We start from the raw sequence: 25,910 nt of genomic DNA, 5'->3' as shown, positions 1-25,910 counted from the left end.
TTCCCGGCAAACCCATTTCGCTGGTAAAATAACTGGCTGTTTTAATTCTGAGGTGGACCCAAGGCAAGCTCGGCATCTGCTGTAGGTTGGGGATGCTCCAGGGGTCCCTGGATGTTCCAGCCCTGTGCCCCACGGCCTCCTGCTCGGCACACTGACCAAGCCGGACCCAAGGCCTCCTGGAACCCAGCCCCTCAACCAGGCCCAGCCAGGGGCAAGAGGGCACCTCAGCAGGTTCACCCCCCAGACGGAACCCCCGGCATCGGCACCACCCAGGCTGGGGTCCCGGTCCAGCCACACCGTGAAGTGGACACTGTGGGCTAAGGGAGGGCATTGAGAACCACAGAGCAAAGGCTCACGACGCCTGCCCAGCACTGGCTGTGATCTGGCTGTCTCCTCTGTTCCACAGGAGGGAAAGATGGGCCCGGGGTCTCCCCACTACAGGCTTTGTGCATGGGAGGAACACAGTCGCCAAGCCTGGGACACTGCCAGAAGCCCAGAGGACCAGGCTCCCAGGCGCTTCAAAATGTCTCCTGACCTAAAGCTGCCCCTCAAATAACCCAGAAAGGTGAAAATTGAAGGCAAAAGGCAGAAATTAAAGGACCCAAAAGAAGCTACATTGCTGGCTGAGGGTCCAAGCAGCCTGGTGGGGCCGGGGCTCAGCCTTCCGCCCGGCTGCCCACCTGTCCCAGCAGAGCGGGCCGCGGCACAGGACGTAGTTTCCTCCACATTCTGGTTCACGGAGGCGACCTTTAAATAGGTCATCAGAGCATTCTCCTTTGGACGCCAGGTCGTGCTTCAGACACCGCTTGTCCCACGCTGCTTTCTGCAAATGCAGAGGTGGCGGCTGTGACTCCCACAGGTGCTCCCCGTGCCCTTCATCACAGGTGGCCGAGGCCCTGGAGAGGGTGATGCGGGGCTGTCCCCTCTCTGTGCCAGAGCCCTTCCGAGAGCGTGACTCCTGCCTGGGCCACCACACCCACACTCAGCCCTCCTGGGCCAGCCCATGTGACTGACAAGGCGGCAGGAACGCGGGCAGCCAGGGGCGGGCACCAGCCTCGGACTCCAGGTGCCGTCGCCCCCACGGGGAGGCCCTGTCCCCTCCTGGCCCTGTGCCGTCCCACGGTCAGCCACGTCCTGCCTTAACTGCAAAATGTACCTGGGCTAAGAGCATGAAATGTCTCAGTACTGATTTTTTGTATCAATTGCGGGTGGAAACGAAGATATTCAGAGAATACTGGAGTCAGGAGATATATATGTGTGTATATACACACACACACATATATATACATACATATAAACGATATGTAGAGGCAGAGAGGCAGCAGAGAGAGAGGAGGAAGCAGGCTCCCCGCTGAGCAGAGAGCCCGATGCGGGACTCGATCCCAGGACCCTGAGACCATGACGTGAGCTGAAGGCAGAGGCTTAACCCACTGAGCCACCCAGGCGCCCCTCCACTTTATTTTTTATGCTTCTCTATAAGTAAGCTCTGTGGCCGCCCTGGGGCTTGAACTCATGACCCTGCGACCAAGAGACACGTGTTCTACCCACTGAGCCAGCAGCGCCTCACCTTCTCCTTTTATGTTCTTAGGGTTCATACTAGAAAATCTAAAGTCACGTGTGGGGTCACATATTTCTGCCGGGCACACTGGCCTCAACGGAGCACCGGCCAGCTGGCAGGTGCCTAGCCACACGCCCAGCGGAGGAGGAGCTGCGCCCAGACCCACAGCCACCACCCTGCACAACAGCATCGGGGACTCCTTCTGCTGCCCCCAAAGGCCAAATGCAGGGGGACTGGGGTTGCACCCGAGACACAGGGTGGGGGGGCACAGCCTGGACCCCTGAAAACAGGGGCCCCTCATGTCTCTAGTTCAACAAGAATGCTAATTTGAAAGCTGTTTCAGTTGGTTTGCAAACTGAATTAAATGTCTGGGCACACACCTCAGTGATTTTTTAAAAAGCTTTATTGATCTAATACACACAGCACAACGCAGCATTTTTAGCATATTTAGGTATGAGAGAACCTCACCACCGCCAATTTCTAGTCCCTTTTCATCACCCCAAAAAGAAGACTCCGTACCCGTTAGCTGTTGCTCCCCACACTCCTCTTTGGCAACCACAAGCCCGCTTTCTGCCTCCGGGGGCCTGCCTGTTGTGAACGCTCTCACACACGGAGCCCCCCGGGACGCAGTCTGCATCTGGCCCCTCCCCCAGCAGGCTGCTCTCAGGGTCCGTCCACGTTGTGGCACCTGCCGGCATCTACTTCCCACGGCTGGACCACACTCATCTGGGTTCTGCCTTGTGGCCACCGTGGACAGTCGCACACCGATGTTCCCGTGGGCCCAAGCCGCCTGTTCCCGGGGGAAAGGGCTGGGCTGAGCCGAGAAGACACCACGCTGTCGGCCACACTGCTTCCCGCCACAGCGCAGGAAGGGCCTGACCGTGCACGGCCTTGCCGACACAGGCTCCTCGGCGTCTGTCCCTTTCCATTTCACCCAGCCAAGTGGCAGGGACTTTCTTTTTTAAGATTTTATTTATTTATTTGACAGACAGAGATCACAAACAGGCAGGCAGCGACAGAGGGGGAAAGCAGGCTCCCTGCTGAGCAGAGAGCCCGATGCGGGGCTCCATCCCAGGACCCTGAGACCATGACCTGAGCCGAAGCAAGAGGCTTTAACCCACTGAGCCACCCAGGTGTCCCGGGAGGGACTTTTAACTTACTGACCTAAGAGTTGCTCCTTTCTTTAAAAATCAGGATCACCAACCTAAAACACAAGAAAGTACTTTTCCAGAGATGCCACGTGGGGGTGGGGGTCCCACCAGAGCAGCTGTGGGAGGTGCCCCACTGCTTCTGGGCTCCACCCTGCCGCGGCGTGCACACCATCAGGGTCACTCCAGTTGCTCAAGTCGGCTTCAGCCCCATCTGGGGGCCTCGCTGGAGCGCCTCCCTGGGACCCTTCCCACTGGGTGCAGAGGTCAGCAGGAGAGGGCACGAGCCAGAAGTCACCAGCCCCACCATTCAGTCGGGCTTTCCAGCTCCCTGCCCGCTCCAGAGCGGGCCTCCCACTGTCCAATAATGGGGTAAAATCACATGAATGATGGATGGCCTACTTAAAAACATTTTACAAAAACATTTAATGTCGTTGGGAAAAACAAACTCACAACGTGGCACACAGTTGTATTTGACAGAAAGCCACTGCACTACAGCGTGGGCCGAAGGACACCCTGGCCCACTCAGTACGAGACAGACGCGGAGCCACGCAGGCACCGGTGGGGGTGGGGGGGGCAGGCCGCCCCTTCCATTTTCTGTTTCTTGTTTTTGTATTTGCTACATATTATACAATGAACACACTGCACTTCCTAATCATGAAAAAAGAAAATCACAAATGAAACTTTAAAAGTTAAACTTGGGGTGTGCGGGTGGCGCGGTCAGATCAGCGTGGGCCCCTGGTGTCGGCTCAGGTCCTGGTCTCCGGGTGGTGGGACGCAGCCCCGCAGCGGGCTCTGCACTGAGCCCGGAGCCTGGGAGAGTCTCTCTCCCTCCGTCCCTCCCACTTGTGCGCGTGCGCTCTCTCAAATAAACGTTACAACCCTTTTAAAGATTTTTACACTCCAAGGAAACCTTCGCTTCGGGAAGGAGATGAGGCCACCTGCTCTGAGAGCCCTGCCAGACTGTGGGGAGGTGGCCTGCCCCACGGACACCAGGCGCTCTCGCCGTCGCGTGGTCTGCCCCGGGCTGCCCGTGGGCCCGGCTCTGCCCTCGCGATCCGGCCCGCGGCGCTGACCGCACATGGCCCCAAACGCACTGGCTTAGAGCAGAACAACCCTTGACCGTCCCGCGTGGGGTCAGGTGCAGGAAGCAGAAGCGGCCTGACCGCGGGGTCCTGCTCCGGGTCTCTGGGGTCGCACCCAGCATGAGGCAGGCCTGCGCTGTCTCCAGGCTCAGCGGGGGCTGGGGGCCGCCCACTGCCCGCACGGCTGGAGCCTGACAGCCTGTGGCTCTCTGATGCTCGGCGCCCAGCTCCGATTTCCTGTTTCCTGCCGGGCTGCTGGGACAGGCTGGACTGCCGGGCAGTCGTCCTGCTTCTAGAGGAGATTTTCCCGCCGTGACCACGGGGTTGCCATGGACGAGGCAAACGCGCGGTCCCCTCCGTTAACACTGAGTGTCGTTTCCCCTGGTCCTGTTTTTCCTTGGTCTCCTCAGAACTGTGTCCCACTGGTCTTTTCTAAGATCTTGTTCATTTATCTGAGAGCACGAGGAGGACGAGCAAGCGTGAGGGGGCGGGGTCAGAGCCAGAAGCAAACTTCTGCCGCGGGGCTCGATCCGGGGACTCCAGGATCATGACCTGAGCCGAAGGCAGACGCTGCACAGACTGAGCCCCTAGGCGCCCCTCACTGGTCTTTTTAAGAGCTAGTTTTCAGGGAAACCTGGGGGCTCAGCGGGTTAAGCGCCTGCCTCCGGCTCAGGTCATGATCCCAGGGTTCTGGGATGGAGCCCTGCTCAGCGGGAAGCCTGCTGCTCCCTCTGCCCCTCCCCCTGCTTGTGCTCACGCTCTCTCTGTTGAATAAATGAAATCTTAAATTAAAAAAAAAAAAGGACTACTTTTCAGTCTTACTAATTCTATACTTTCTGATTTAATTACTTAATTAATTAAGCTTTTCTCTTTACCAACTCCCTCTTCTGCTTTTTGGTTTCTTCCATTTGTTTTTTACTTCTTTGGGCGTGGTTTCCTCCCTCTCCGGCTGCATTCGGGCTTCCTGGGATTTGTGCGTCCCTCAGAGACGCTCTGCTTCCTCCTGACTCCAGAGCTGCCGTGCCGGCCTGCTTCTGCCTCCCTCGGAAACGACCCACTATTTCTGTCCGGGTTCTCCTTGGCCCTCAGGACCCACTCCTCCCTTTTTCGCCGTTTCACGGGCTTCATCGGACGTCACGTGAGGCTGTGGGTCTGCTCTGAGGTTCTCAGCCCGGCCGGCTTCCCGCCTTCCCCTGCGGTCTGCAGCACATGCGCGGAGACAGGCCTGGGCACTCGGAGAGGCCGCGCTGCAGGGCCCTGGACAGCTGAGGGATCGTGTTGTATCTGACTTGCCGGTCCTGGCCCAGACAGACACCCACTTTGGAAGGGCTGCGTGTAGAAATGAGCTCAGGGACCAGCAGCAACACGTTCCTCCATTCGAAGCTGCAAGGCCAGGTGACCGGTGCTGGCTTGGGTCCGGGAGAGCAGAGGGACCCCAGTGCCCACGGAGGAGGAAGCCCTTGACCATCACAGAGGTCTGGAGAGGTACGCTAAAATTTTCCCAGGGTTACAGTCCTAGCTCTGAACCTGAAAGGGCATGAATCGTGGGCCGCTTCCTGTTTGCACAGCTGCCTTCTGTGTCCTTCTGGTTTTCCTCCCGAAGCTTCCCTGGGGCGGCAGAGGTATGAGCGCCCGAGTCAACGGTCAGCAGCCTATGCAACGGCTGTGGCAGTGGGCTTCAGAGCCGTGGCTCACGACAGGCGCCTCTCCAAGGAACCCTCCATGGCCCTGAATCAGACGCAGCCCCAGTCGGGGCCAGGCCTCCAGAAGCTGGTCTCTAACACCAAGCATTTCCATCACACCAAGGTTATTTCTACTTCCTGAGAGAAAAATCTTATTTTCATTTTATTTTGTTCTTTGAACGTGCCTGTTGTTTAAAAAGAAAGGAAAAAACCCCCCACACACTTCTTTGCATTGGGCTAAACCCAATTCCTGCCATGTCTTTGACATCTGTGCTCCAGAATGAACCACAACGATTACATCCCTTTAAAAATAAGTTCCAGCACTACGCTGACTGCTAGCTGAGTCACAGTCTTACCTTAGAAATGGCCTTTTCTGGACTCTTCCACTGACGGAGCAACTGTGGGACCCTCACGGTCCTGGCGGGCCTCCCCAGAGCGCTGGCGCGGTCACCCTCCCTCAGGACAGCGGGCCGTCCGTCTGTGAAGGCCGGCTTCCGGTCGGCTGTGGGCTGCGCCACACCAGACGTCTCAACGCCTGCCTGGGAACAGATTTTAGCTCAGACAGAAGGAAGTTTTCTGCACAACATTTAAGCAGCTGAATTTCAGAGCTGGAAGAATCTTAGGCTCATTAATCATTTCAACCTTCAGGATGTCCGTTAAATAGGAAAACCTATCATTGAAACCTTCCTTAACAATGGTTTTAAACAAGGCGCCTGGTGGCTCAGTTCAGCAGGTTCAGCAGGTTCAGCATCTGCTTTCGGCTCAGGTCATGATCCCAGGGTCCTGGGATCGAGCCCCGCATCGGGCTCTCCGCTCAGCGGGGAGTTGCTTCCCCCCGCACCTGCCTGCTTGTGGTCTCTGTCTGTCAAATAACTAAATAAAATTTTTTTTAAAAATGGTTTTAGACACTTATTCTGAGGTAACTGGAGACAGATACACGCACTTGGGAGAGAGAAGAGCTGACCCATACGCGTTCTACGCGGTCCCTCAGGTGTCACGGCAGTCACCATCACCAGCAGGGCCTGATGTGGATCCCGTCGCGACCCAGAGCACCTGCCCTTGGGCCCCCGCAGCATTGCCGGTTCACGGCGTTCATCTGTCAGTGGCCCCAGGCGGCCGCGCATCTGTTCTCCATTTATAGAACTTGTCATTTAAGAAAGTTACATGAACGGAGTCAGAGTATATGACCTCTCACCCTGCCACTCCCGAGGCCCGCGGGCCTTGTACTCGTCGTCCGCAGAGTGTCCTCCACACGGGGACGCAGCCTCTGCAGGACGTCGGGGGTGACAGAGGTGACACGGCCCAGAGCATTCCGTGACGGAGGTGACGGGGGTGGGCTGCCTCCACCCTCCTGTTAGGGAAATAAAGCCAGTCTAAGAGCAGATGCAGCAGATGCCGCAGCGTCACCCCGACTATGGGAGCACCAGGCAGGGAGTGCACAGGGAGGTGGGGACAGAGCCCTAGGGGAGGAAGGGGCGCCAGCTGGGGGCAGAGGGGACACGGAGGAGGTCACATCCTGGAGGTCAGGGCTGAGTGGGGAGGACGGGCCAGGCCCAGGGCCCCAGCCCAGGGGAGGCTGCTGGTGACCCTGACAAGCCTTTGGGTAGAGCAGCAGCAGGAAGGCCGCCTGGAGCTGGCTCAGGGGCCCCAGCATGGTGGAAACGGGGCTAGGGCAGCCGCCTGGAACAAGGTTCAACGGAGTGATGGCAGGAGCCAGCGGCCCCGCTCGCAGGTGTGTACCCAAGAGAACTGAGAACACGTCCGCACGGGACTCATACACAGATGTTCACAGAAGCATTTTTCATGGTAGCCAAAAAGTGGCCGCTGCCCATCGGTGGGTGAACGGGTACACAAAGCAGGGCCATCCCTGCAATGGAACGTTACTGGTCTTAAAAAGGAACAAAATTCTGATACAGGTAACAACACAAATGAACCTCAAAAAAAGGGACGCTGAGCGAGAAGCCAGACGCAGAGTCGGTGTGCCGTGCGGGGCCGTTCACACCAACGCCCCGAAGCCGCAAGCCCGTAGAGACAGGACCAGCAGCTGCCAGGGGCTGGGGCGGCGGCGCCCGCGTCCAGCGACTGTGAGGAAGCACTCTAGAATCATCGGGTTTGGCTGCACAACACTGCGCACACGGAAAAACAGTGACCTGCACCCCTGAGGACTGGATTTCCTGATACCCGAATTACATCTCAGTTCCTACAAAGTGCACAGTAAAAGTGCTAACACACTGAGAACCCTTGGAGGCAGTCCTGCGGCCCACGGGGGTAAAGAAATGCGGGGAGAGCTCGGGAAGGGGTTTAAGATGGACAGAATCACAGTATGTTGATAGGCTGACCCTAGCGAGCAGAAATGATGATGGGGTGGGGGAGGAGACAGATCTGTGGGTGTCGACGGAGGGGTCCCTTCCAGCTGCTGCCATTTTCTCTGGAAGCGGGCAGCCAGGAGGCACGACAGGGCAGAGTGGGGCTGAGGACACGGGAGGAGGAAGGCCACCACAGGAGGAGGGAGTCGGTGGCACGTGCTGAGGACGGAAGGAGACCCGGCACTTCGGCCGGGCTCCTGCAGCCCCGATGAAGGGAACGGGACTGGAGCTGTGGGTGGTGAGGGGGTATCAGGTCGAAGGTGTGAGCTGCCGGGGTGGGTGGGGAGTGGGGGTTGCAGCTGTCAACACCGAGGAGCCCCAGGCGGGACCTGGGTGGGCCAGTGGGCTGAGAAGGGCCGAGCAGGGCTGCAGGACTGGCCCCGAGCAAATGTTGTCAGGAAGGTGCGGAGGATGGGGAGTGGGGAGTGGGAGGGATGCCCACATGGGGGGATTTGGGAAGGACAGGATCCCGCCCTGGGTACCCAGACACCTCCAGGCCAGCAGGTAACCCCGGCCCCACTGGTGGGGAAGCAGGTCCTCAGAGCAGAGGCTCCCAGACGTTTACTGCGGAAGCTGCCGTCTCGGGCATGCCACAGGCGTGAGCCCTGACAGGTGCGCCAGGCCGGCACTCAGCACCCCTGTTCCTTAGCTAAGGAAGCCTGCAGGGTCAGAGAGCTGGTCCTGGTGACACAGGGAGGACATGCGGCCAGAAGCGAGCGGAGTGGCTCCCAGGTCCCAGGACCCACAGGCCCACTGGAGAAGAAGGTGGCCAACAAAGAAAGCCAGCCACGTGGCGATTACAGCTGAGCTCCGGACACCGCAAAGGACACAAGCCGCCCCTGCACGTTCCCGTGCGTAAATAAAAGGGCAGAGCCTGTCTCCGGGAGTGTTTCTGGGGCTGTGACGGCTCGTTTCACGTGTACCCTAGCAAGGCCAGGGACCCACGTAGTTGGTCAAAAAATAGAAAAACACAAAAAATAAGTATTATTTACTGAATTGAGAGAGAGACACACACGGCAAGAGCACGGTGGGGGGGACTGGAGGAATGGGGGGGCAGAAGGAGGGGAGGCAGACTCCTGCTCAGCACCGAGCCCAGGTGGGACTCGACCCCAGGACCCTGAGGTCACCACCTGCGGGGAAGTCAAGAGCTGGAGTTGACTGACTGAGACCCCCAGGCGCGGCAAGTCTTTTTTGACATCAACCCATGCAACGGCAACTTGTCGGGAGCGGGCGACCCTTCCTACCAGGGCACCGGGACTGGAGGTGAGGGCGGACTGGGGCGTCCCTACAGGAGGGACCGTATGCCCGACTCCAGGGCAGCAGGGCTCGTCCCCGGGTCTGGCCTGGGGACCCGCTCCCAGGCTGTCCATCTCTGCGCACCTGCTAGTGCACCTGCCGGGTCTGTTCTGCCGAGAGCCATGACCAGCACAGGCAGGACGCACACGGGGTGTCAGCGGGGCCGGGGCCTGGCCAGCACCGGCAGGACACGCACGCGGGGTGTCAGCGGGGAAGGCGGAGGCCCCGGTCACTCGGCCCTCCAGGGAGGGCTCGGGCACGCGGCTCTCGGAGCTTCCACGCTCTCGCGGCAGGAGGTCCTCGGGGCCACCGCGGCTGCAGGGCACAGCCCGCACCGGGCGCCCACGTCCTGCCGGCCTCGCCCTGCCCTGCCCGCCGGCGTCCCGGGGGCCCCGCGCCAGCCCCCCGCGGCCCGAGCCCCGGCAGTCGCTCACCTGAGCCCGCGGGGTCCGCCCGGAACCCTGGCCGGCCTCGGCAGCAGCGGCAACGCGGACCCGGCCGGCCTTCCCCGACGCCCCGAGACCCGCGCGGCCCGAGGCGCCGCGCGACGGGGAAAGGCCGCCTCCCGGAGCTCCCGGCGGAAGTCCCGTGGGGCGCGGCGGAAGCGGGGGAAGGGGCGGGTCCGGATGTCGCGGGGGCGGTCCCCCGTGGGGGCGTGGCCTGTGGGCGGGGCGGAGTCGGCTCGGGGGCGGGATCGCTCCGCCGCCAGGGGGCGCCGTGGGGCGGCAGGAGGCGGGGCGTACCTGCGGCTCGCGGAGTCCACGCGCTCCAACCGAGCGCCCCCTCCGTCCGGACCCCTTGCCGGCCTCCGAGGGGCGGGGGGCCCACATCCCCACGCGGGTCTCCGGGCCCTCGGCCCCCGGTGGTCCCGCCGGACCCCTCAGGGCCTCGCCGGCCGCGCTCCGGCCCGGAAGCAGACACGGTCCGGCGGGTGTCCGCGCCGCCATGCCCTCTCGGGGAGACCTGCTGCGCGACTGGCACCGGGGCGTGCAGGCTGTGGCGCGCGGGGACTGGGGCTGCGCCCTCCGCCTCTTCTCGGGTGACCCGGAGCCGCCCGCCAGGATGTGCTTCAACGTGGGCTGCGTGCACCTGCTGGCCGGGGACCCGGAGGCCGCACTGCGGGTGAGCCAGGGGCCCGACAGCCCGGCCCCCGGGCTTGGTCGAAGAGACCCCACCCCTTGGGGAGTGGCTCTGGGGAACCTTACTTACCGTGCCATAGACCCAGCCGCAGGGGTGGGCCCCGGGACCCTTCTTCCTGACATCTGGGGATGCCCCCCCCGCGCCGTGTTCTGCCTCAGTGGACACCGAAGGCAGGTAGGAGCTGTGCAGTCGGGGGACCTCACCCTGAACTCGGGGCATGATGGGGGGGCGGCCTCCCTCGCCGTCTCCTCCAGATGGTGACCCTGTGCCAGACTCTGTGGTCATGGGGAAGGACTGGGGTGCTGCTGGCTCAGGCGCTCATCGTGCTGATACCTAGAGATTGGCTGGAGGGCTGGATCCTGCTTGCAAGGGGCTTGCTGCCTCCCAGGGTGTAGAGTTTAGAACGGGGACTTCATCAGACACCTGTGGCAATGGGAAGGAGATGAGGTCTCTCTGGCTGGTACCCAGACCCCAGATCTAAGTACTCACCTTTTTCCCAGTCTCTTCCCCAAAATAGAACCAGGAGTTCAAGAGTGCACGTGGGCGTGAACACACAGCTCCTCTGCTGAGAGGGCAGCACAGAACCACTCTCTTCCCTTCAAACACTTCTTGTTCTTTAAAGTGATGTACATTCCCCAGGTGCATACAAAAATGCAGTAGCCCCAGCTTATCTCCCCGGTCCCCAAATGCCTCCAACAGAAGGAACCAGGATCCGGCAGTGTTTGAGACGATCAGGCAGCTACCTGGAAAATGACACAAATGCAAAGAGAATTAGATGTTGTAGGAGAGCATCAATATCAGCATCTTGCAAAACTTGACCACAGGAGTGGGGGTGGGGGATACTGGGTAAAGGGTACCTGGGAGCTCCTCTGTCCTTTCTTGCATCTGCATGTGAATCTACAGTTCTCAGTAACAATTTAAGTTTTATTCTTTTAAAGATTTTATTTATTTATTTGACAGACAGAGACCACAAGCAGGCAGAGAGGCAGGCAGAGAGAGAGAGGGCGAAGCAGGGTCCCCGTGGAGCAGAGAGCCTGATGCAGGGCTCGATCCCAGGACTCTGGAATCACGACCTGAGCTGAAGGCAGAGGCTTTAACTCACTGAGCCACCCAGGCACCCCAACAATTTAAGTTTGAAAGTGTTATCCAAGAAAGGGAGTACAGTCACCAGACACCAGATAGCTCAGCCAATAGTAAATATAAGGTCAATCCATTTATCACTTATTCATAAACTGTGATTTTTTTAAACAAGATTTTATTTATTTATTTGACAGACAGAGATCACGAGTAGGCAGAGAGGCAGGCAGAGAGAGGGGGAAGCAGGCTCCCCGCTGAGCAGAGAGCCCGATGCAGAGCTCGATCCCAGGACCCTGCAATCATGACCTGAGCTGAAGGCAGAGGCTTTAACCCACTGAGCCACCCAGGCGTCCCTATAAACTGTGATTTAACTAGAGTGGGGACAGAGGTGGTGAGCAGAAGAATATGGTATTAAATCCTTGACCCTAAGAGAAGAGGGAAGACTGTTCAAAATCAACAAAGTTAAGTAATAGCATGGGCACATTAGCCGGAAATATGGAGATTTCTAAAAGTAGGCGGAACGGCTACGATTAATAAAACTCTCTGAGGAGCAGGGCAGGGTGAGCAGGGGTGTAGCCAGAGCCGCAGTCTGTTGGTAGGAACCCTATGTGACCTTGACTTGGCTGCTCTGTGTGGTAGAGTAGCAAACAAATGGGTCTCTCTGGCACTGAATGGCCCTCCATATCAGTGCCTCCGCGTGTACTTCCAACCTTAGGTCAATCCCAGCTCTGTAGGAACCCACCTGTTTGCCCAGATTTGTAAGACTGTGGTGCCCCTCCTGTTACCCATGTTTAACTGATGGTCGACCGACTGCGTTTGAATGAAGTTAAAGGAAAAGCTGTACTTCACACACATACTAAGACTTTTGTGTTCTTCTTCTAATACTTTTTAAAAGATTTTATTTATTGGGGCACCTGGGTGGCTCAGTGGGTTAAAGCCTCTGCCTTCAGCTCAGGTCATGATCCCAGGGTCCGGGGATCGAGCCCCACATCGGGCTCTCTGCTCGGCGGGGAGCCTGCTTCCCCCCTCTCTCTCTGTCTGCCTCTCTGCCTACTTGTGATCTCTCTCTGTCAAATAAATAAATAAAATCTTTAAAAAAAAAAAGATTTTATTTATTTATTTATTTGATAGAGAACATGAGCAGGGGGGAAGAGACAGAGGAAGAGGGAGAAGCCCACTCCCCACTGAGCCTGACGGGGCTCGATCCCAGGACCCCAGGATCATGACCTGACCCGAAAGCAGATGCTTAACCAGCTCAACCCCCCAGGCACCCATCTTTCTGATTCTAATAGATAAGAAGTGTGTCATTCTGTATGAACGATCAGAAATAAGATTTTAAAAAGGCAAAAATCTTAACGTAATCTGTGCCCCAGAAGTAACTTATTAATGTGCTGCCATTTCGCCTCGTCCTCATGGCAGACAGGTTGCTTTGGGACAACAGCTCACTGTGTTCTTTGCACTTCGGGGAATCAGGCTCATTCTGGTCGTGGCACCAAGGCAGACTGAATGGTGATGCAGGTGCCCAGGCACAAGCTCTGGGGGCCCCAGGACAAGGGCAGGAAACTTCTGTCTGCCGCTGGCTGTCTGGGGGCCCATGGAATTCCTTGGCCCCCGGCCACTGGTTATCTGCCTGGACTATGTCTGTGACACAGGAGTGATAGAATTGCAGACCTTGGCAATCTATGGGCATTTCTATCCCCAGGCACTTGACCAAGCGGTGACCAAGGACGCCTACATGGCTGTTGGCTTTTTCCAGCGAGGAGTGGCCAACTTCCAGCTGGAGCGGTGAGCACAGGGGCACCTTGTTTCTTCTCGGACGGTCCTTTTTCTCTGCAAAGTCCATTCTTAGGCTCCTCCTCCCCCTCTCTCCCCACGGGTCACCTCTTCTTACCAACCCCCTCCTCTGCAGCCCCAGGGAAGCCTGGAGAGGGCACTGTGCTCGTGCTGGAGCAGGACACGGGCAGGGCCACATGAGGAGGCTTGTCTCTGTGCTGAGGCTCTGAGCGCTTTCATAGGCGTCCCTTCCTCTGTTCCTCACCATTTATTTTTTGCTGTAGGAGGGATGGTGTGACCCATTCTGCAAACGGGGAACCCGAGAGCAGGGCTGCAGGAAGGGTGTGTCCCAGGACACAGAGGTGGTTGGGATCCTCAGTGCTTGCCTGGGCTCTGCACTGTGGTCCTTCCCAGAGAAGGAAACATTCTGTGGGACAAGCTCATCTTGCCCCTCCCCCACCTAGCCCCCAGGACAAGCCCCACAGATGGCTCCATGCCCAGCAGGCCTACTCTGGGGGTCCCTGCTTGCGGGAGATGGGGAGTCCAGCGGGGGCTGAGGAGCTTCCGGCAGGTGTCTGCAGAGGGAGGCCCGCAGGGAACGGGAGTCCTGAGAAGCAGGAGGGAAGTGCCCAGGGCTCTCTGCACAACCAGGGCTGGAAGAGGGTCTGGGGTGTGAACAGGGGCTCTAGGCAGGGAGTCCGTTTCCAGAAGGCAGAGCTGGATCAGAGCTGGTGTCATCTCACACCTCAGACATGGTGCCCTCTCCACCTCCCACAGTCACGTCTCTTGATGGATTCCTTGACCGGCTGGTTGGGACTTGAGTGCCTACTATGTGCTAGGATCTGGGTGGCCACCATTGCCCCCTAGCAGGTGTCCATGGAGCTGGGGGGGGTGGGGGGACAGGCTGGGGCAGGGCTTGGCCCTTTCCCTACAGCCGCTGAGGCCCCCGCCCACCCTCCACTGCCTGCAGGTTCCAGGAGGCCCTGACTGACTTCCGGCTGGCCTTGGCTCAGCTCAGGGGTAACACCGCCATCGACTACACACAGCTGGGCCTGCGGTTCAAGCTGAAGGCCTGGGAGGTGAGCTCGCGCCACACTTGTGCAGGGAGCTGGCCTCCAAGGCAAGGAAACAGCTGGGGGCCCTAGGGGTGCTGTCTGGGGGCAGAAGGCCCAGGTGCCCCTTTAGGCCTCTCCCTCTGGGTCCCATTGTCTTGTTACTGTCACAGGCGGGGCCATATTGACTGATATGCTCCCTCTGGCCTGAGACGCCCCACTACCCCTACTGACCACACTTTCACCCCAAGGAAGCTTAGGGGCAGAAGAGGTGGGAGGCCGTCGGGAGAAGGTCTGGGGAGGGTCCGAGTCAGCAGAGAGAGGCCGGTGGGGTCAGAAGGACTCACGGCTTGCCTGTGAGCCCCCACCCTGGGCTCTCCGTGTGGCTGACACCAAGGGAGGGGGATCAAGAGGACACCCCCAGCACTCCCGGAAACATGCTGCGTTGGAGCCTTCTCCAAACCATCTGTACTGCAACCAACAGCTCGTGGGGAAGTCCCCGCGGGTGGGGTCCGCAGCCCCTCAGGTCCCCGGATCGGCCCAGGTCACAGAACAGTGCAGGGCAGGGCCTGGGGAGCGGGCCGGGCGGTGGCCCCCACCCAGCCGTGTGACAGCATCTCCAGAGGGTGGCCCCTGGCTCTGGGAGTGTGGTGTCCCCTGGCAGGCCATGGGGACAGACGCCGCGGGAAGAGCGGCTTGCTTTCTCTTGACAGAGGCCGAACCGGCCGAGCACCCGCTGTCCCCGCAGCAGTGGAGGGGTCAGCGGGCCGGGGCGGCTTCCAGGGCCACCGGGCACCTTCGCTTCTGCCCCCAGCACGTCCCGCCCGCGACGGCCTTAAGCCAGCCCGTCTTTTCTCCCTGGCGTGGGCGTGAGGGAGGGGACAGGACGGAGAAAAGGCTCCGGGGACAGCACCCAGAGCAGGGCTCTGAGCAGGGCCGCACGCGTGGAAGGGGCCGCAAAAGGGGTCAGGCCGGATGCGGAAAGGGGGTGAGGCGGGCGGGGAGGACGGTCGCAGAGCGCGCACCTGTGCCCCCGACGTAGGGAGCCGAGAAGCGCCGGAGCGACGAGCCGCTCCAGCGGGGGCCTGGACAGTGAGGCTGCCCGCAGAGCCCGCCCCGCGTGACGGCCGCCTGCCGCCGCCGAGCCGGGCAGCCTCCGCTTCAGCCGGGGCTCCCCGAGGGCCCCGAGGTGGGGGCAGTGCTTGAGGCGCAGCGGGTCCCGAGAGTGGGCTGGGGGCGGGGCCAGGGGCGGGGCGGGGCGGGGGCGGGACTGGAAGGAGGTTCAGGAAGGTTTGGGGGCGGGGCCAGGAGAGGGGGCTGGGGGCGGGGTCAGGGACGGTCGGGGCGGGGGCGGGACTGGAAGGAGGAGCAGGAGGGGTTGGGGGCGGGGCCAGGAGAGGGGGCTGGGGGCGGGGTCAGGGACGGTCGGGGCGGGGGCGGGACTGGAAGGAGGTGCAGGAGGGGTTGGGGGCGGGGCCAGGAGAGGGGGCTGGGGGCGGGGTCAGGGACGGTCGGGGCAGGGGCGGGACTGCAAGGAGGTGCAGGAGGGGTTGGGGGCGGGGCCAGGAGAGGGGGCTGGGGGCGGGGTCAGGGACGGCGGGGGCGGGACTGGAAGGAGGTTCAGGAGGGGTTGGGGGCGGGGCCAGGTCGTGGGGCTGGGGGCGGAGGCAGCAGTGGGACCTGGCGTGGGACTGGGGGCGTGGCCTGGTTTGGAATCCGGATCAGAGGCAGGCGAGGGGTGGAGGACAGAGGGGTAGGTTGAGGCCTGAAGGGCTGATGTAGGGGTGGGACCAGGGGTGCGGCCGGTGGAGGGGAGCTAAGTGAGGCTGTCATCTCCCACCTCCCTCCCAGGTGCTCTTCAACGTGGGGGCCGCACAGTGCCGGCTGGGACTCTGGGCTGAGGCCACCCGCAGCCTAGAGGAAGCCCTCTCGAAGGGGCCGGAGGGGGCCGGCGATGACCTGCACACCGCCCTGGGCCAGCTGCAGGTGAGGGGGCCAGGGGAGAGCAGGCCGCCCCACCTGTGAGCGCTGTTGGGCGCGAAGCCCACAGTCCCGGGATCCCATCTGCACAGGCTCCCAAGACCCAGTCCACGCGATGAAGGAATTTCTAGAGGGAGGTTCCCCATGTGCCCGGGTGTGGGGGCTGGGGAGGGACTTCCCAGGTCCCCTGAGAAGTGGGTGGAGGGTCCCTGAGGCCACAGCCCTGGTCAGATGCTCAGGTCTGCCTTGGCTGGAACCCCTCCAGAAGCAGGTCCCCCTGCAGCCTCGGCAGGTCCCCAGGGGTGAGGTTTTTCGGCCCCACAGGCGGCACCTGGAGCATCTGGAACCAGTGGATTTCCTGGGCAAGGCCAAGGTAAGGGGGTGGCCTCTCACCTCCTGCGGCAGGGGCTTGGGGCCAGCAGCAGCCAGCAGGCACCGAGCTCACGGGGGCACCCGCGGTGCGGTCTGTATCGTTACAAGGGCTTCGGTGGGCGGGAGGAGAGGGGGCCCGGGGCCACCCCCCAAACGGCAAAGTGCCTGAGCTTCCTGAGCCCTGTCTCCAAGTGGAGCTCACCGATCCTGGCCTCTCGGAACCGGGAGGCAGAGCCCCCAGCGGAGGCGGGCTGCAGGCGAGGGAGCTCATGGCTTTTCGGCAGTGCTCCCCGACTCCCTCCACCTCAGCCTCACTCTTCTGGCCTCAGTTTCTCCCTGTGCTTTTCTGTCTCTTTGTCTCCCTGCATTTGTGCTCCAGAGAGTGAGATCCCAGTGAGGGCTGAGGTCGACTGGCCAGGGCCAGGCAGCACCACCCAAATCACAGAACACTGGGGAGCAGGGCTGGGGTTCAAGGAAATGACTCCAGGGCTCACAAAGGAAAATTCACCTGGGTTCCAAGCTGGTGGCCCTTGCGTTAGCCTCAGCACCCACCGAGGTCACCAAGAGCCCACGTGCTGGTGTGACCAGGTACAGGGCTGGTGAGGTCATGCGCCCCAAACACCTGGGCTTTGCAGACATGGCTGGCAGGGGCCGGGCGGCTCTGAGCTGCGCGCATCTGTGAGTTTAGAGTCTGTTTGTCACAGTACAAACTTCTAAGAAGTAAAGACATTAAAAAAAAAGTTGTATTAAAAATAAGTTAAAAGGCACGTGGGTGGCTCAGTCGGTTACGTGGCTGCCTTCTGCTTGGGTCAGGATCCCAGGGTCCTGAATTGAGTCCCGCATCGGGCTCCTTGCCCAGCAAGGGAGCCTGCTTCTGCCTCTGCCTCTCCCCTTGCTTGTGCTTATGCGCACACTTTCTCTTTCTCTCTGAGAAATACACAAATAAAATCTTCAAAATAAAATTTAAAATTGTCAGCACAGGGATTTTCCTTGATGAGATGCATTTTTTCTGCCTTCCAGCACCCACTGTGGTGGTCTGACAGCCCTCGGTCAGGCGTGGGCAGCCCCCTAGTCCCCGGCAGATGGGACCCTCAGGAGTGTGGTGTGGGCAGCAGGCGCTGGGAGCGGGCATCGCAGGGCCCCTAGCTCAGCTGTCCCTCTGCTGTCCCTCACCAGGTGGTCTCCTCTGCCATCCCCGACGACGAACATGAGGATAGCCAGCCTCAGCAGCCCCAGGTGGGCGGGTCGTCTCCCAGCCAGCCCAGACTTGTCACCTGTCATCTGCAGGCCTGGGCATTTCAGACCTTTGTCCTGGGAAGGGAAGGAGCTACCCTGAGCTCTCAGGGGCCCCCAACATCCCTCTGATCTGAAGTTGGGAGTGACAGGCCTGTTGAGTGTGAGAGTCTCACCCGGGGAAGGCAGTGCCGGGGCTCCCTGCCCTGGCGCTGCCCCTGGGGACCTGCCTCCTGAGAGAGCGCGCCGTTCTGTGCCCACAGGTTCGGGGTGCGGATGCCGAAGGCAGACCTGGAGCCGCCCCACGGTAGGAAGGAGCGGGTCTCTTCTCCGCGTGCGTGTTTCTCTGGTTGGGGCAGGAGTAAGGCCTGCATCGTGGCCCCTGAGGCCACGGAAGAGCCTCTCTCAGCCCTCCCCGCACCCCCTCTGTCCAGAGGCCCTAGGTTTAGTCTGTCTGGAGCCTGTCCTGCTGCAGGATGAAGAGCCCTGTGCCCCCTTCCCACAGAACCGTCACTCAGGCCTCGGTGGGCACCAGAGGGGAGTTGAGACGTCAGGTCGCCACAACCCCACACAGCTCAGAACCGAGGGGCTCAAGGAGGGGGCTGCTGGGTTGTGGGTCGGCATTGCCAGACCAGACCCTTCCAGGTGGGGCCATCCCAGCTCAACGTCACACAGGGTGTGGGGACATCGAGCAGGCCCCCACCCAGGGCCACGGCCCCTCATCTCCACACTTGGGGTTCCTCTCAGGCTGTGTTGGGAGGGAACAAGTACAAGCTGGGCCAGTCCTGACAATGAGGGCTCCCCCTGCCCCCCAGGGCCAGAGGCTCCGGCCCCTGCAGAACGGCCAGCCCCTGCGGTCCCAGGATGCCTCCTGAGGCAGAGACAGAGGTCGGCTCGGGACGGGGGGTACCGGTGAGTGAGTGGGTGGGTGAGTGAGCCCAGGCCCGGTGTTGGGGGGGGTGCGGGGGCCACAGTGCCGGCAGGACACCCCCACCAGGCAGTATGGGCTCCAGGCCTGTGGGCACCTGGTTCCTGCCCGGAACACACTCCCATCCAGCCTGGACTTACGGCTTCCTGCTGACCAGCTGATTCCCCGGCCACACACCTCACCACTGGGTCTGCGGCAGCAAGCCCCAGGCCAGGGAAAGCTGCCTGGACCTCAGGGGCCCCCACCCCTGGCCCCCACTCCCAGCCTGTGGCTTTTCCTGCAGAGGCCCCGTGTGGAGCAGGTCGGCAGACAGGTTCCTCCAGGTAAGGACCCCCTGAGCCGCACGTGGTAGGCAGAGGCGTGGTCTGGGAGTCCTGGGCGGGCGTCTGGGGAGCTGGGAGCAGCCTCTTCGCCCCCGAGGAAGGCAGCTGGCTACCTTGGGCCTCCCAGCCGGGGTGTGGGCCACCTGAGCCCCTGCTCTGTCACCCTCCACAGGGCTACCAGTGGCCGGGGAGCCAGACTCCCGCCCTTCAGAGGATCCCTTGGGTGCTGGGGTAAGAGGCACAGGCCTTCATGTCACCCCCACTTTTCAGGGATTTGGGGCCCAGAGACTAGGCCCTGGGGACCCCAGCCCCTCCCACCCTCGTGGCTCAAAGGCCACCCCAGCCGGTCTTTGGGCATGCAGAGCTGGGGCTTCATGAGTGACCACTGCCTTGCTGCTCTGCCCCAGGGAGCGGCCATGGAGAAACCTGCGTCCTTGGTGACCATCACTGCACAGTGTGCCTTCACCCTGGCCCTGAGGGTCCCGAGAGGAGTGGACCTGGCCGGCCTGCGGGGCCTGCTGAGCCAAGCCCTTGGTCGCCAGGCCCAGCGTGCGCAGCTCAGGTGAGCAGGCCGGCCAGGGACAGCCCTGCAGGCGTCAGAGGTCAGCACCCGCCAGGAGCATGCCCCGCCCACTCGATGCCACTCTGAGGAGTCTCTTTGCAGTTACCAAGACCCCAGCAACAAGGGGCGCTGGGTCCCCCTCCCCGGGGAGGAGGCACTGCAGAGGGCCTGGCGGGACGCGGCGGCCGGCACTGGGATTCTGCAGCTTCAGTGCCGGGTGAGCCTCCGGAGGACGTGGGTGGCCGGGGGGTGGCACGAGGGACCCCAGGGCCCTTCTGCAGCCCTGCCCACCCTGCGCCCCCTCCTCCAGCCACAGGGAGCAGGTGGCCGAGCTGCCCTCTACCAGGTGGTGGCCCAGCACAGCTACTGTGCCCGGGGGCCCGAGGACCTGGCCCTGCAGCGGGGGGACGTCGTGGACGTGCTGTGTGAAGGTCAGTGGGCCGCTGGGGCATGAGCAGATGGTGTGAGCTCACACTGCCTGACGCGCTCTGAGGGACCCTGACCCCCTCATGCACAGTGGACCAGGCCTGGCTGGAGGGTCACTGTGGTGGCCACGTCGGCATCTTCCCCAAGTGCTTTGTGGTCCCGGCTGGACAGGACGTGTGAGGAGCCCAACACCCTGCGCGGAGCCCCAGTGAAGAAATCAGCTGTGCCATGGCAAGGAGGGTTTTAATAAAGTGGTCTCCCCCGCCCCACGAAGGTGTGTTCTGTAATCTGGGCTTGTCCACCGGGCGGGCTGGGGCTGACGAAGGCTTCCAGGGTAGGGGAGGGGCTACCACTCCAGGAGGAGCTACGGAGTCCGGAGACTGTCCCTCAGGCCGGGAAACAGCAGGGGTCCCGCCAGCTCTGCTGCTCCTAGACCTCCCACGGCTGGCCTGGGAGCCCTCTTGTTCCCGCAGTCACTCCCATTCCGGGCTTGAGCAGCCTCACGTCCCACAACACCACAGATCGCACAGCCCTGAGTGCTGCGGGGCCCTGTGTCCCAGCGTTTGTGCAGGAGGTCACCTGCCGTCCTGGGAAGCGCGGTGGAGAAGGGAACCTGGGGGGGCCAGGATGCGGAGGCCACAATACAACCCGCTTGGCCAGAATGACCCTGAGGGCTGGGTGGGGCCATCTGACCACGGGGCCAGAGCCCACGACACAGGGAGACCCAGCAGGGCTCATGGGAAGGCTCTGGCCCATGCGGCCGTCCAGGCTGGGGCAGCCCCCTACCCCCGCGCCCTACCAATGCCAGGGGGCAGCCCAGCTCAGCCCCGGGGCTAGAGGAGGTGGACGGCGGTGGCCCCGAGGGTAGCCACGATAGTCAGCACGGCGAAGACGACTCCAGCCGCCCAGACGCCGTAGCTCTCTGCCCGCCAGTGGGCGGGCAGCTGAGCTGGGATCATGCTGGTCAGGTTCAGCGTGTAGCCCAGCGTCCAGCCGATATCCATGCCGCCCAACTGTGGGACAGGCAGACCGGTCAGGGCTGTGGCCGCTGCCCCAGAGTCCCCAACCGCCCCCCTTGCCTTGTGTCGGATGGCCTCACCCCGGGAGGTGGTCACCTGCTTCCGGAACTCAATGCTGGACCAGGTGTCCTCCCTGAACCCATAGCCCTCAAGCAGCAGCGTGAGTATGTACAGGCCCGAGGCACAGTAGTCACGAAGCCAGTGGTCCTGCCCGGGCGAGCTTGCCTCTACCTGGGGACCCGGTAGGCGAGGAGCCAGGTGACACCCCCTCTCCCGGCCCACCAGAGGCAGGTCCCACCCAAGGATGGGCCCCTGGGTCCCCTGCCTGGGTCTTCCCTTCCCTGGGCATCCCCCAGCCCTGCTGGCCACACCCCGTGGGGTGCAGTCCTGCCGAGACCCTGCCTGCGGAGGTCGGTGCCTGGGGCAGCGGCAGCCCAGAGTGCTGGGCAGCACTGGTGGGGACAGGTGGTCCCAGGACCCATCCACCTGCTTCCAGGGCCTCTGGCAGAACTCCCAGACAGTGGCGTTGACGGTGGCCAGCGGCTGCTTGGAGGTGACATTCAGGAAGTGGAAGGTGTAGTAGAAGTTGGAGAAGGCCTGGGGGCGGGGAAGGAAGCTGGGTGTGCCTGCCCCGGGGCGACACCTGGGTCTGCTGGGGTCAGAGGAGCCCCAGCACCAACCAGGCAAAGTGTCTGCCCCCCCACACACACACCTGGAGACCCAGAGTACCCCACCCATCCAGGGCTCGCCCTAGGCCTGCCTGGCATCAGGCCTCTGGGGCTCCAGCAGGGGGCAGGGAGCCCGGGGAGGACAGTGTAGAGGGCTCCCACTCACGTAGAACTGGCCCCGCACGGGGGGCTGGTAGACCCCATTGAAGGCACAGTGTCCTCGGCCCTCGCAGCTGGAGAAGTTGAAGAGGCCCCGGATAGCAGAGACGCAGGCCCCGGGGTTCCCTGTTCCCTCCACAGTGAGGTTCCAGGCCAGGCCTGGGGGGGGTGTGGTGTGGACACAGGGTGACTCATATAGGGTCGCTGGGGACAGCGTGGCCCAGTAGCCACTGTGGTAGCACGGATGGCGGATCAGGGGGCCGGGGCTGCTCTGCAGGAGGACAGGAAGGGGGCCTTGAGCCCAGCCCAGGGCCACAGGCATCTCACCGCCCCTCTCCCTCCTCTGAGGGCCCAGCTGACCTGCAGCAGCTGAGCCAGGAGCCTGGTCAGCATCTGGTCACGCCCGAAACAGAGGTAGCTGTGGGTGTAGACGCTGTGCTCAGAGCCGTAGAGGCGGAAGGTGGCCTGGGTGCTCTTGTCCAGTATGGGGCCTCCGGGCACAAAGGTGATCTGGGTGGAGGCCCCACCCATGTCCAGGGCGCCCACCAGGGGCTCCTCCAGAGGCCGGATCCATTCTCCAGAGAAGGAATACTGAGGACAGACAGGCAGCACCGAGTCCTGAAAACAGCCTCATGGACCCCCAGCCCCTCGTCACCCAGCCCCCACCCCAGGCTGCCCGTGGCACCTTGACCAGCATGCCCAGGACGTAGTTGATGGTAATCCAACCTAAGGCACCTTCATCCCGTCCAGCCAGGAGCTCAGCACCCCAGAAGTCCAGGGGAGACCGGCCCAGGACCCGACTGATCGCCGCGAGGATGTCTCCCGCCTGGGAGCTGTTCTTCTGGCTGGGCAGAAAGGGTCGGCTGCCGAAGCTAGCGGGACACCCGCGGCCCGCCTCCCTGCCACCGGCCCTCGGTGTCCACACTGCCGTACTCCCAGCCGCTCCTCCTGGATGTGCCCCCAGCCGGCCCACCTCACCTGAGCAGCCTCATGCCAGCTGTGGCCCCAAGGAACACGGGCGTTTCCCGACGCCGAGCCTCCGGGACCAGCGCCAGCGCCTCCTCCAGGCAGTCCTCCAGGCTTTTGCCAGCCTGGGCAGGATCCAAGGCGTAGGAGGAGATTCCAGGCCCTGAAACACAGCATCTCAGGACGCGGCTCCAGGCCTGAGGGCCGGCTGGACTGGGAGGGCCCGCGGCGCAGAGGACCATGTCCCCCCGGGAGATACGAGCATGCCCTCGCCACTGGGACCTTTGAGTGGGATCTTGTTCGGAAAACAGGTTTCTGCCGATGTAATTAAGTTAAGGATCTTGAGATGAGCTCAACCTGGATTCCTTGGGTGGGCCCTAAACTCGATGGTCCCGGTCCTTCGTGAGAGAGGAGAGAAGGCGTTGAGACTCTCGAGGAAGAAGGCTGCCCAGCACCGGAGTGAGAGGTTGGGGTGACGGGACTGTGAGCCCGGGAATGCCCGGAGCCTCCGGAAGATGAAGAGGCAGCCAGGGCTGTGCAGGCACACGCAGACCCTGGTCCAGGACCTCCTTGGTCAGCTGGGCCACCTGGGGTAAGTCATTCAACCACTCTGAGCCGCTTTTCCTTTAGGCCGATTGGCTGATATGCTAAGGGTTTAAGTGTTGCCCCCACCTCACTCCAGCCCGAGCCGCCCCCAGAGCCGCGCCCGGCGGGGACTCCGACCCAGCCCTCCCACCGCTGACCTAGCTGCCGACTAACCTTTCACCTGGCAGGCCAGGGCCTGGCTGACCACACCTGTGTTATTCTGCTTGTCTGCCGGCCACTGGTACACAAAGACGGACGTGTGGGAGGACCCGGCGTCAAACACGACCCCAAACTGAGGGTGACAGCAAAGTCAGGAGGGCGTGGGCCGGCCAGCATCCGCCCAGCCCCGCCTCCCCCTGCTCAGGGCCTGGCGCCTACCTTGGTCTCTGCAGGCAAGAGGACACTGGTGGCCTCCACCAGGACGAGAATGAGCGTGGTGAGGCCTGAGGCCACCGCAGCCCCCTGCAGGGCCGCCAGGACCCGCTTCTTCCAGGTCAGCCCCATGAGGGGCCGGCACCTGCAGGGGGGCAGCAGGGGGCACCCAGACTCCATGGTTGCAGACACGGCCACCTGGAGAGGCGCCCAGTCCTCGCTGGGACACTGAACTCCCTGCTGGGTTGGGGGCAGGGCCGCAGACCACACACTAGGAGCCAGGCCTGCCCAAGGGACCGTGGGCTGCAGAGGGGTTGGGGCCCAGGAAGGCAGCAGGGCTAGCCCGAGACACACAGCTAGTGGCGATGGGGCCCAGAAGAGCCCCATCCCCATGCCGCATCGGGGACCGGCGTAGCTACGCCCCACCTCCTCCTCCCGGCAGCCCTGCTCCCCCTGCCCTCCCAGGAAAAGGAGCCCCTGCCTGGCAGGTCAGATCCCGACTGAAGTCGGGGAACCCAGAACCCTCCCTTGGCCGCCGGCCTGCCGCCCGCTCTGTGGCTCAGGGCACTGTGTTCCCTCTGGGAGCGCCGAGGGCAGGCCTGAGCCGTGGGGACAGGTGACCAGCTGGATGGCTGCTTCCTGCCAGGCCGCCTCACGTGGGCTCTAGAGAGTGAGGTCGGCGGGGCCCCGAGAAGCACATTTTCTTGATGCAAAAGAACCTGAGATCATGGGGTTCTTAACAAAGACACCGGTTTTTATTTGAAAACCCAACCTCTTTCTCTAATCTGATTTTATGCTGGCTCCAGACAGGCTCTGGGCAGCGGGCCGAGGCAGAGCTGGGAATGCAGGCCACGCAGGGTCCCCGTAGGGCCTACTGCAGGCCTCAAACGTCCCCGAACAGGGCCGCACCGGCAACAGTGCGGAGCCTCTGCGCCGCGGCCCACGGGAGACCGCGCCCCGCAGCCCACTGGCAGCCTCACAAACACACGCGCGCTCTGGGACAGGCTGTGGGGCTCGGGCCTCACTCCGAGGCTGGGAGGCAGCAACTCAGAGGGTTGGTGACCTGTCTGAGCCAGTCAGTCCAGCCCTGAGGGGCCCCAGCCTGTGCCCCCAACCAGCACCCAGGGCATGGCAGGGCTCAGGACACTGGAACCCCACCCCATGACCCCATCTCCAAGGAATATAGTACTGTGAGACCCCCAGCCTGGGCCCCCAGTGGGTGGTCAAGGAGGGTGGGCACACTCTCCATGGTTAGAACACCCCCTTCAGGACTGGTCAGCACCCCCCAGACCAGGACAGCCCCTCCCTGACCAGGACAGCCCCCCCAGATCAGGACAGCCCCCCAAGACTAAGAGCAGCCCCTCACCTGGGCTGCCGGGCAGCCGGCGGCAGCAAGGAGAGAGCCGGACTGCGGTCGCTCAGGCGCCTGCCAGGTGTTTTCCTTCCTTTTCTTCCCCCTCAGCTAGTCACCACCCACCTCCACCTGGACCTCACCGGGCAGGTGACCGAGACTGGGCAAGGGATCCCCTGTGAGCCGGTCCTGCCCACCCCCAGTTCACAGACGGCCAACAGCGGCTCAGGGGGTGTCGAGCTCAGGCCCCTGCCGGGGAGCCACCCCTACTACCTAGGGTCACGCTCTGCGCCTCCCCCACCCAGGGTCATCCCCTCTCCTGTGGCCCCATGTGGTGTGTGCCCAGGTGGGCCCCCACCCTCCCAAAAGCTAAGCAGACTTTGCCCTTGAACCCTGCCCTCTCCCCACCGGAAGCCGGTTCCAGGCAGGCCGGAGTCTGGTGACCTAGGGCTTGGCTAGAGCAAAGGCTGGAGGACGCAGGACACTGAGATGTGGCTCCCGAGGGCGGCTGTCTTCAGTTGTTCCAAGCGAACGATAAAATTGCCCCATTTTTGTGCCCAGGTATAGACTCCCAGGAACACCACCAGTCAGAATTACCTGGCATCCATCCTGTGCCCCCGGGGGTCGCGCCGTGCCCCTGCCAGCCCCACTGCCGATGGCTTCTGGTCACCGTTCCATCTGGGGAAAAGGGCCCGGGGATGGGGAGAGCCTGGCTTCCCCAACGCAGAGGGAAGCATGAGGCCTGGCAGCCACCGCCGACGCCCCAGTGCCTCCTCCGGCCCGCGTCAG

At 62.3% G+C, this 25,910-nt stretch overlaps 3 protein-coding genes across 21 annotated transcripts in view; 1 reads left to right on the top strand and 2 right to left on the bottom strand.

Moving 5' to 3' along the window:
- EXD3 (exonuclease 3'-5' domain containing 3) overlaps positions 1-9,769 on the bottom strand; it is a 75,651-nt gene extending 65,882 nt beyond the window's left edge. For 8 of the 9 annotated variants that reach the window (XM_032306810.1, XM_032306807.1, XM_032306811.1 and 5 more), the window contains exons 1-2: positions 9,570-9,769; positions 5,830-6,012 (exon numbers count right to left, since the gene is read on the bottom strand). The gene's annotated coding sequence lies outside the window, so the exon portion shown is untranslated. The remainder of the gene's footprint in view (positions 1-5,829; positions 6,013-9,569) is intronic. The other variant, XM_032306809.1, reaches the window with a different exon arrangement.
- An 82-nt stretch (positions 9,770-9,851) lies between these two features.
- On the top strand, positions 9,852-20,270 carry NOXA1 (NADPH oxidase activator 1). 8 transcript variants are annotated; one of them, XM_032308168.1, is made up of 14 exons: positions 9,852-10,257; positions 13,055-13,137; positions 14,096-14,204; positions 16,029-16,163; positions 16,441-16,530; positions 17,706-17,765; positions 18,026-18,069; positions 18,578-18,674; positions 18,848-19,013; positions 19,186-19,244; positions 19,421-19,575; positions 19,678-19,792; positions 19,886-20,006; positions 20,093-20,267. In XM_032308168.1, exons 1-14 carry the CDS (start codon positions 10,081-10,083, stop codon positions 20,179-20,181), a joined length of 1,500 nt encoding a protein of 499 aa, XP_032164059.1. In that variant the 5' UTR covers positions 9,852-10,080; the 3' UTR covers positions 20,182-20,267. The 8 variants fall into 8 exon arrangements, with proteins under 8 accessions (XP_032164059.1, XP_032164065.1, XP_032164062.1 ...); XM_032308174.1 differs by having other exon boundaries at positions 16,423-16,530; positions 18,578-18,650; positions 18,974-19,013; XM_032308171.1 differs by having other exon boundaries at positions 16,423-16,530; positions 18,578-18,650; positions 18,890-19,013.
- A 38-nt stretch (positions 20,271-20,308) lies between these two features.
- ENTPD8 (ectonucleoside triphosphate diphosphohydrolase 8) lies at positions 20,309-25,521 on the bottom strand. Of its 4 annotated transcripts, none has more exons than XM_032308162.1 (10): positions 25,137-25,521; positions 23,777-23,968; positions 23,573-23,690; positions 22,826-22,976; positions 22,533-22,692; positions 22,208-22,438; positions 21,855-22,118; positions 21,507-21,617; positions 21,117-21,251; positions 20,309-21,014 (listed from the first exon to the last, which is right to left on the bottom strand). In XM_032308162.1, the coding sequence occupies exons 2-10, from the start codon at positions 23,948-23,950 to the stop codon at positions 20,835-20,837; spliced, it is 1,524 nt and encodes a 507-aa protein (XP_032164053.1). In that variant the 5' UTR covers positions 23,951-23,968; positions 25,137-25,521; the 3' UTR covers positions 20,309-20,834. The 4 variants fall into 4 exon arrangements, with proteins under 4 accessions (XP_032164053.1, XP_032164054.1, XP_032164057.1 ...); XM_032308163.1 differs by having other exon boundaries at positions 23,777-23,915; XM_032308166.1 differs by having other exon boundaries at positions 22,826-23,690; positions 23,777-23,809.
- Between the last annotated feature and the right edge of the window lie 389 nt (positions 25,522-25,910).

Source organism: Mustela erminea, chromosome 12 (genome assembly GCF_009829155.1).
Source record: "Mustela erminea isolate mMusErm1 chromosome 12, mMusErm1.Pri, whole genome shotgun sequence".
In the NCBI taxonomy this organism is placed as follows: domain Eukaryota; kingdom Metazoa; phylum Chordata; class Mammalia; order Carnivora; family Mustelidae; genus Mustela; species Mustela erminea.
This window is presented reverse-complemented; position numbering and strand designations above follow the sequence as displayed.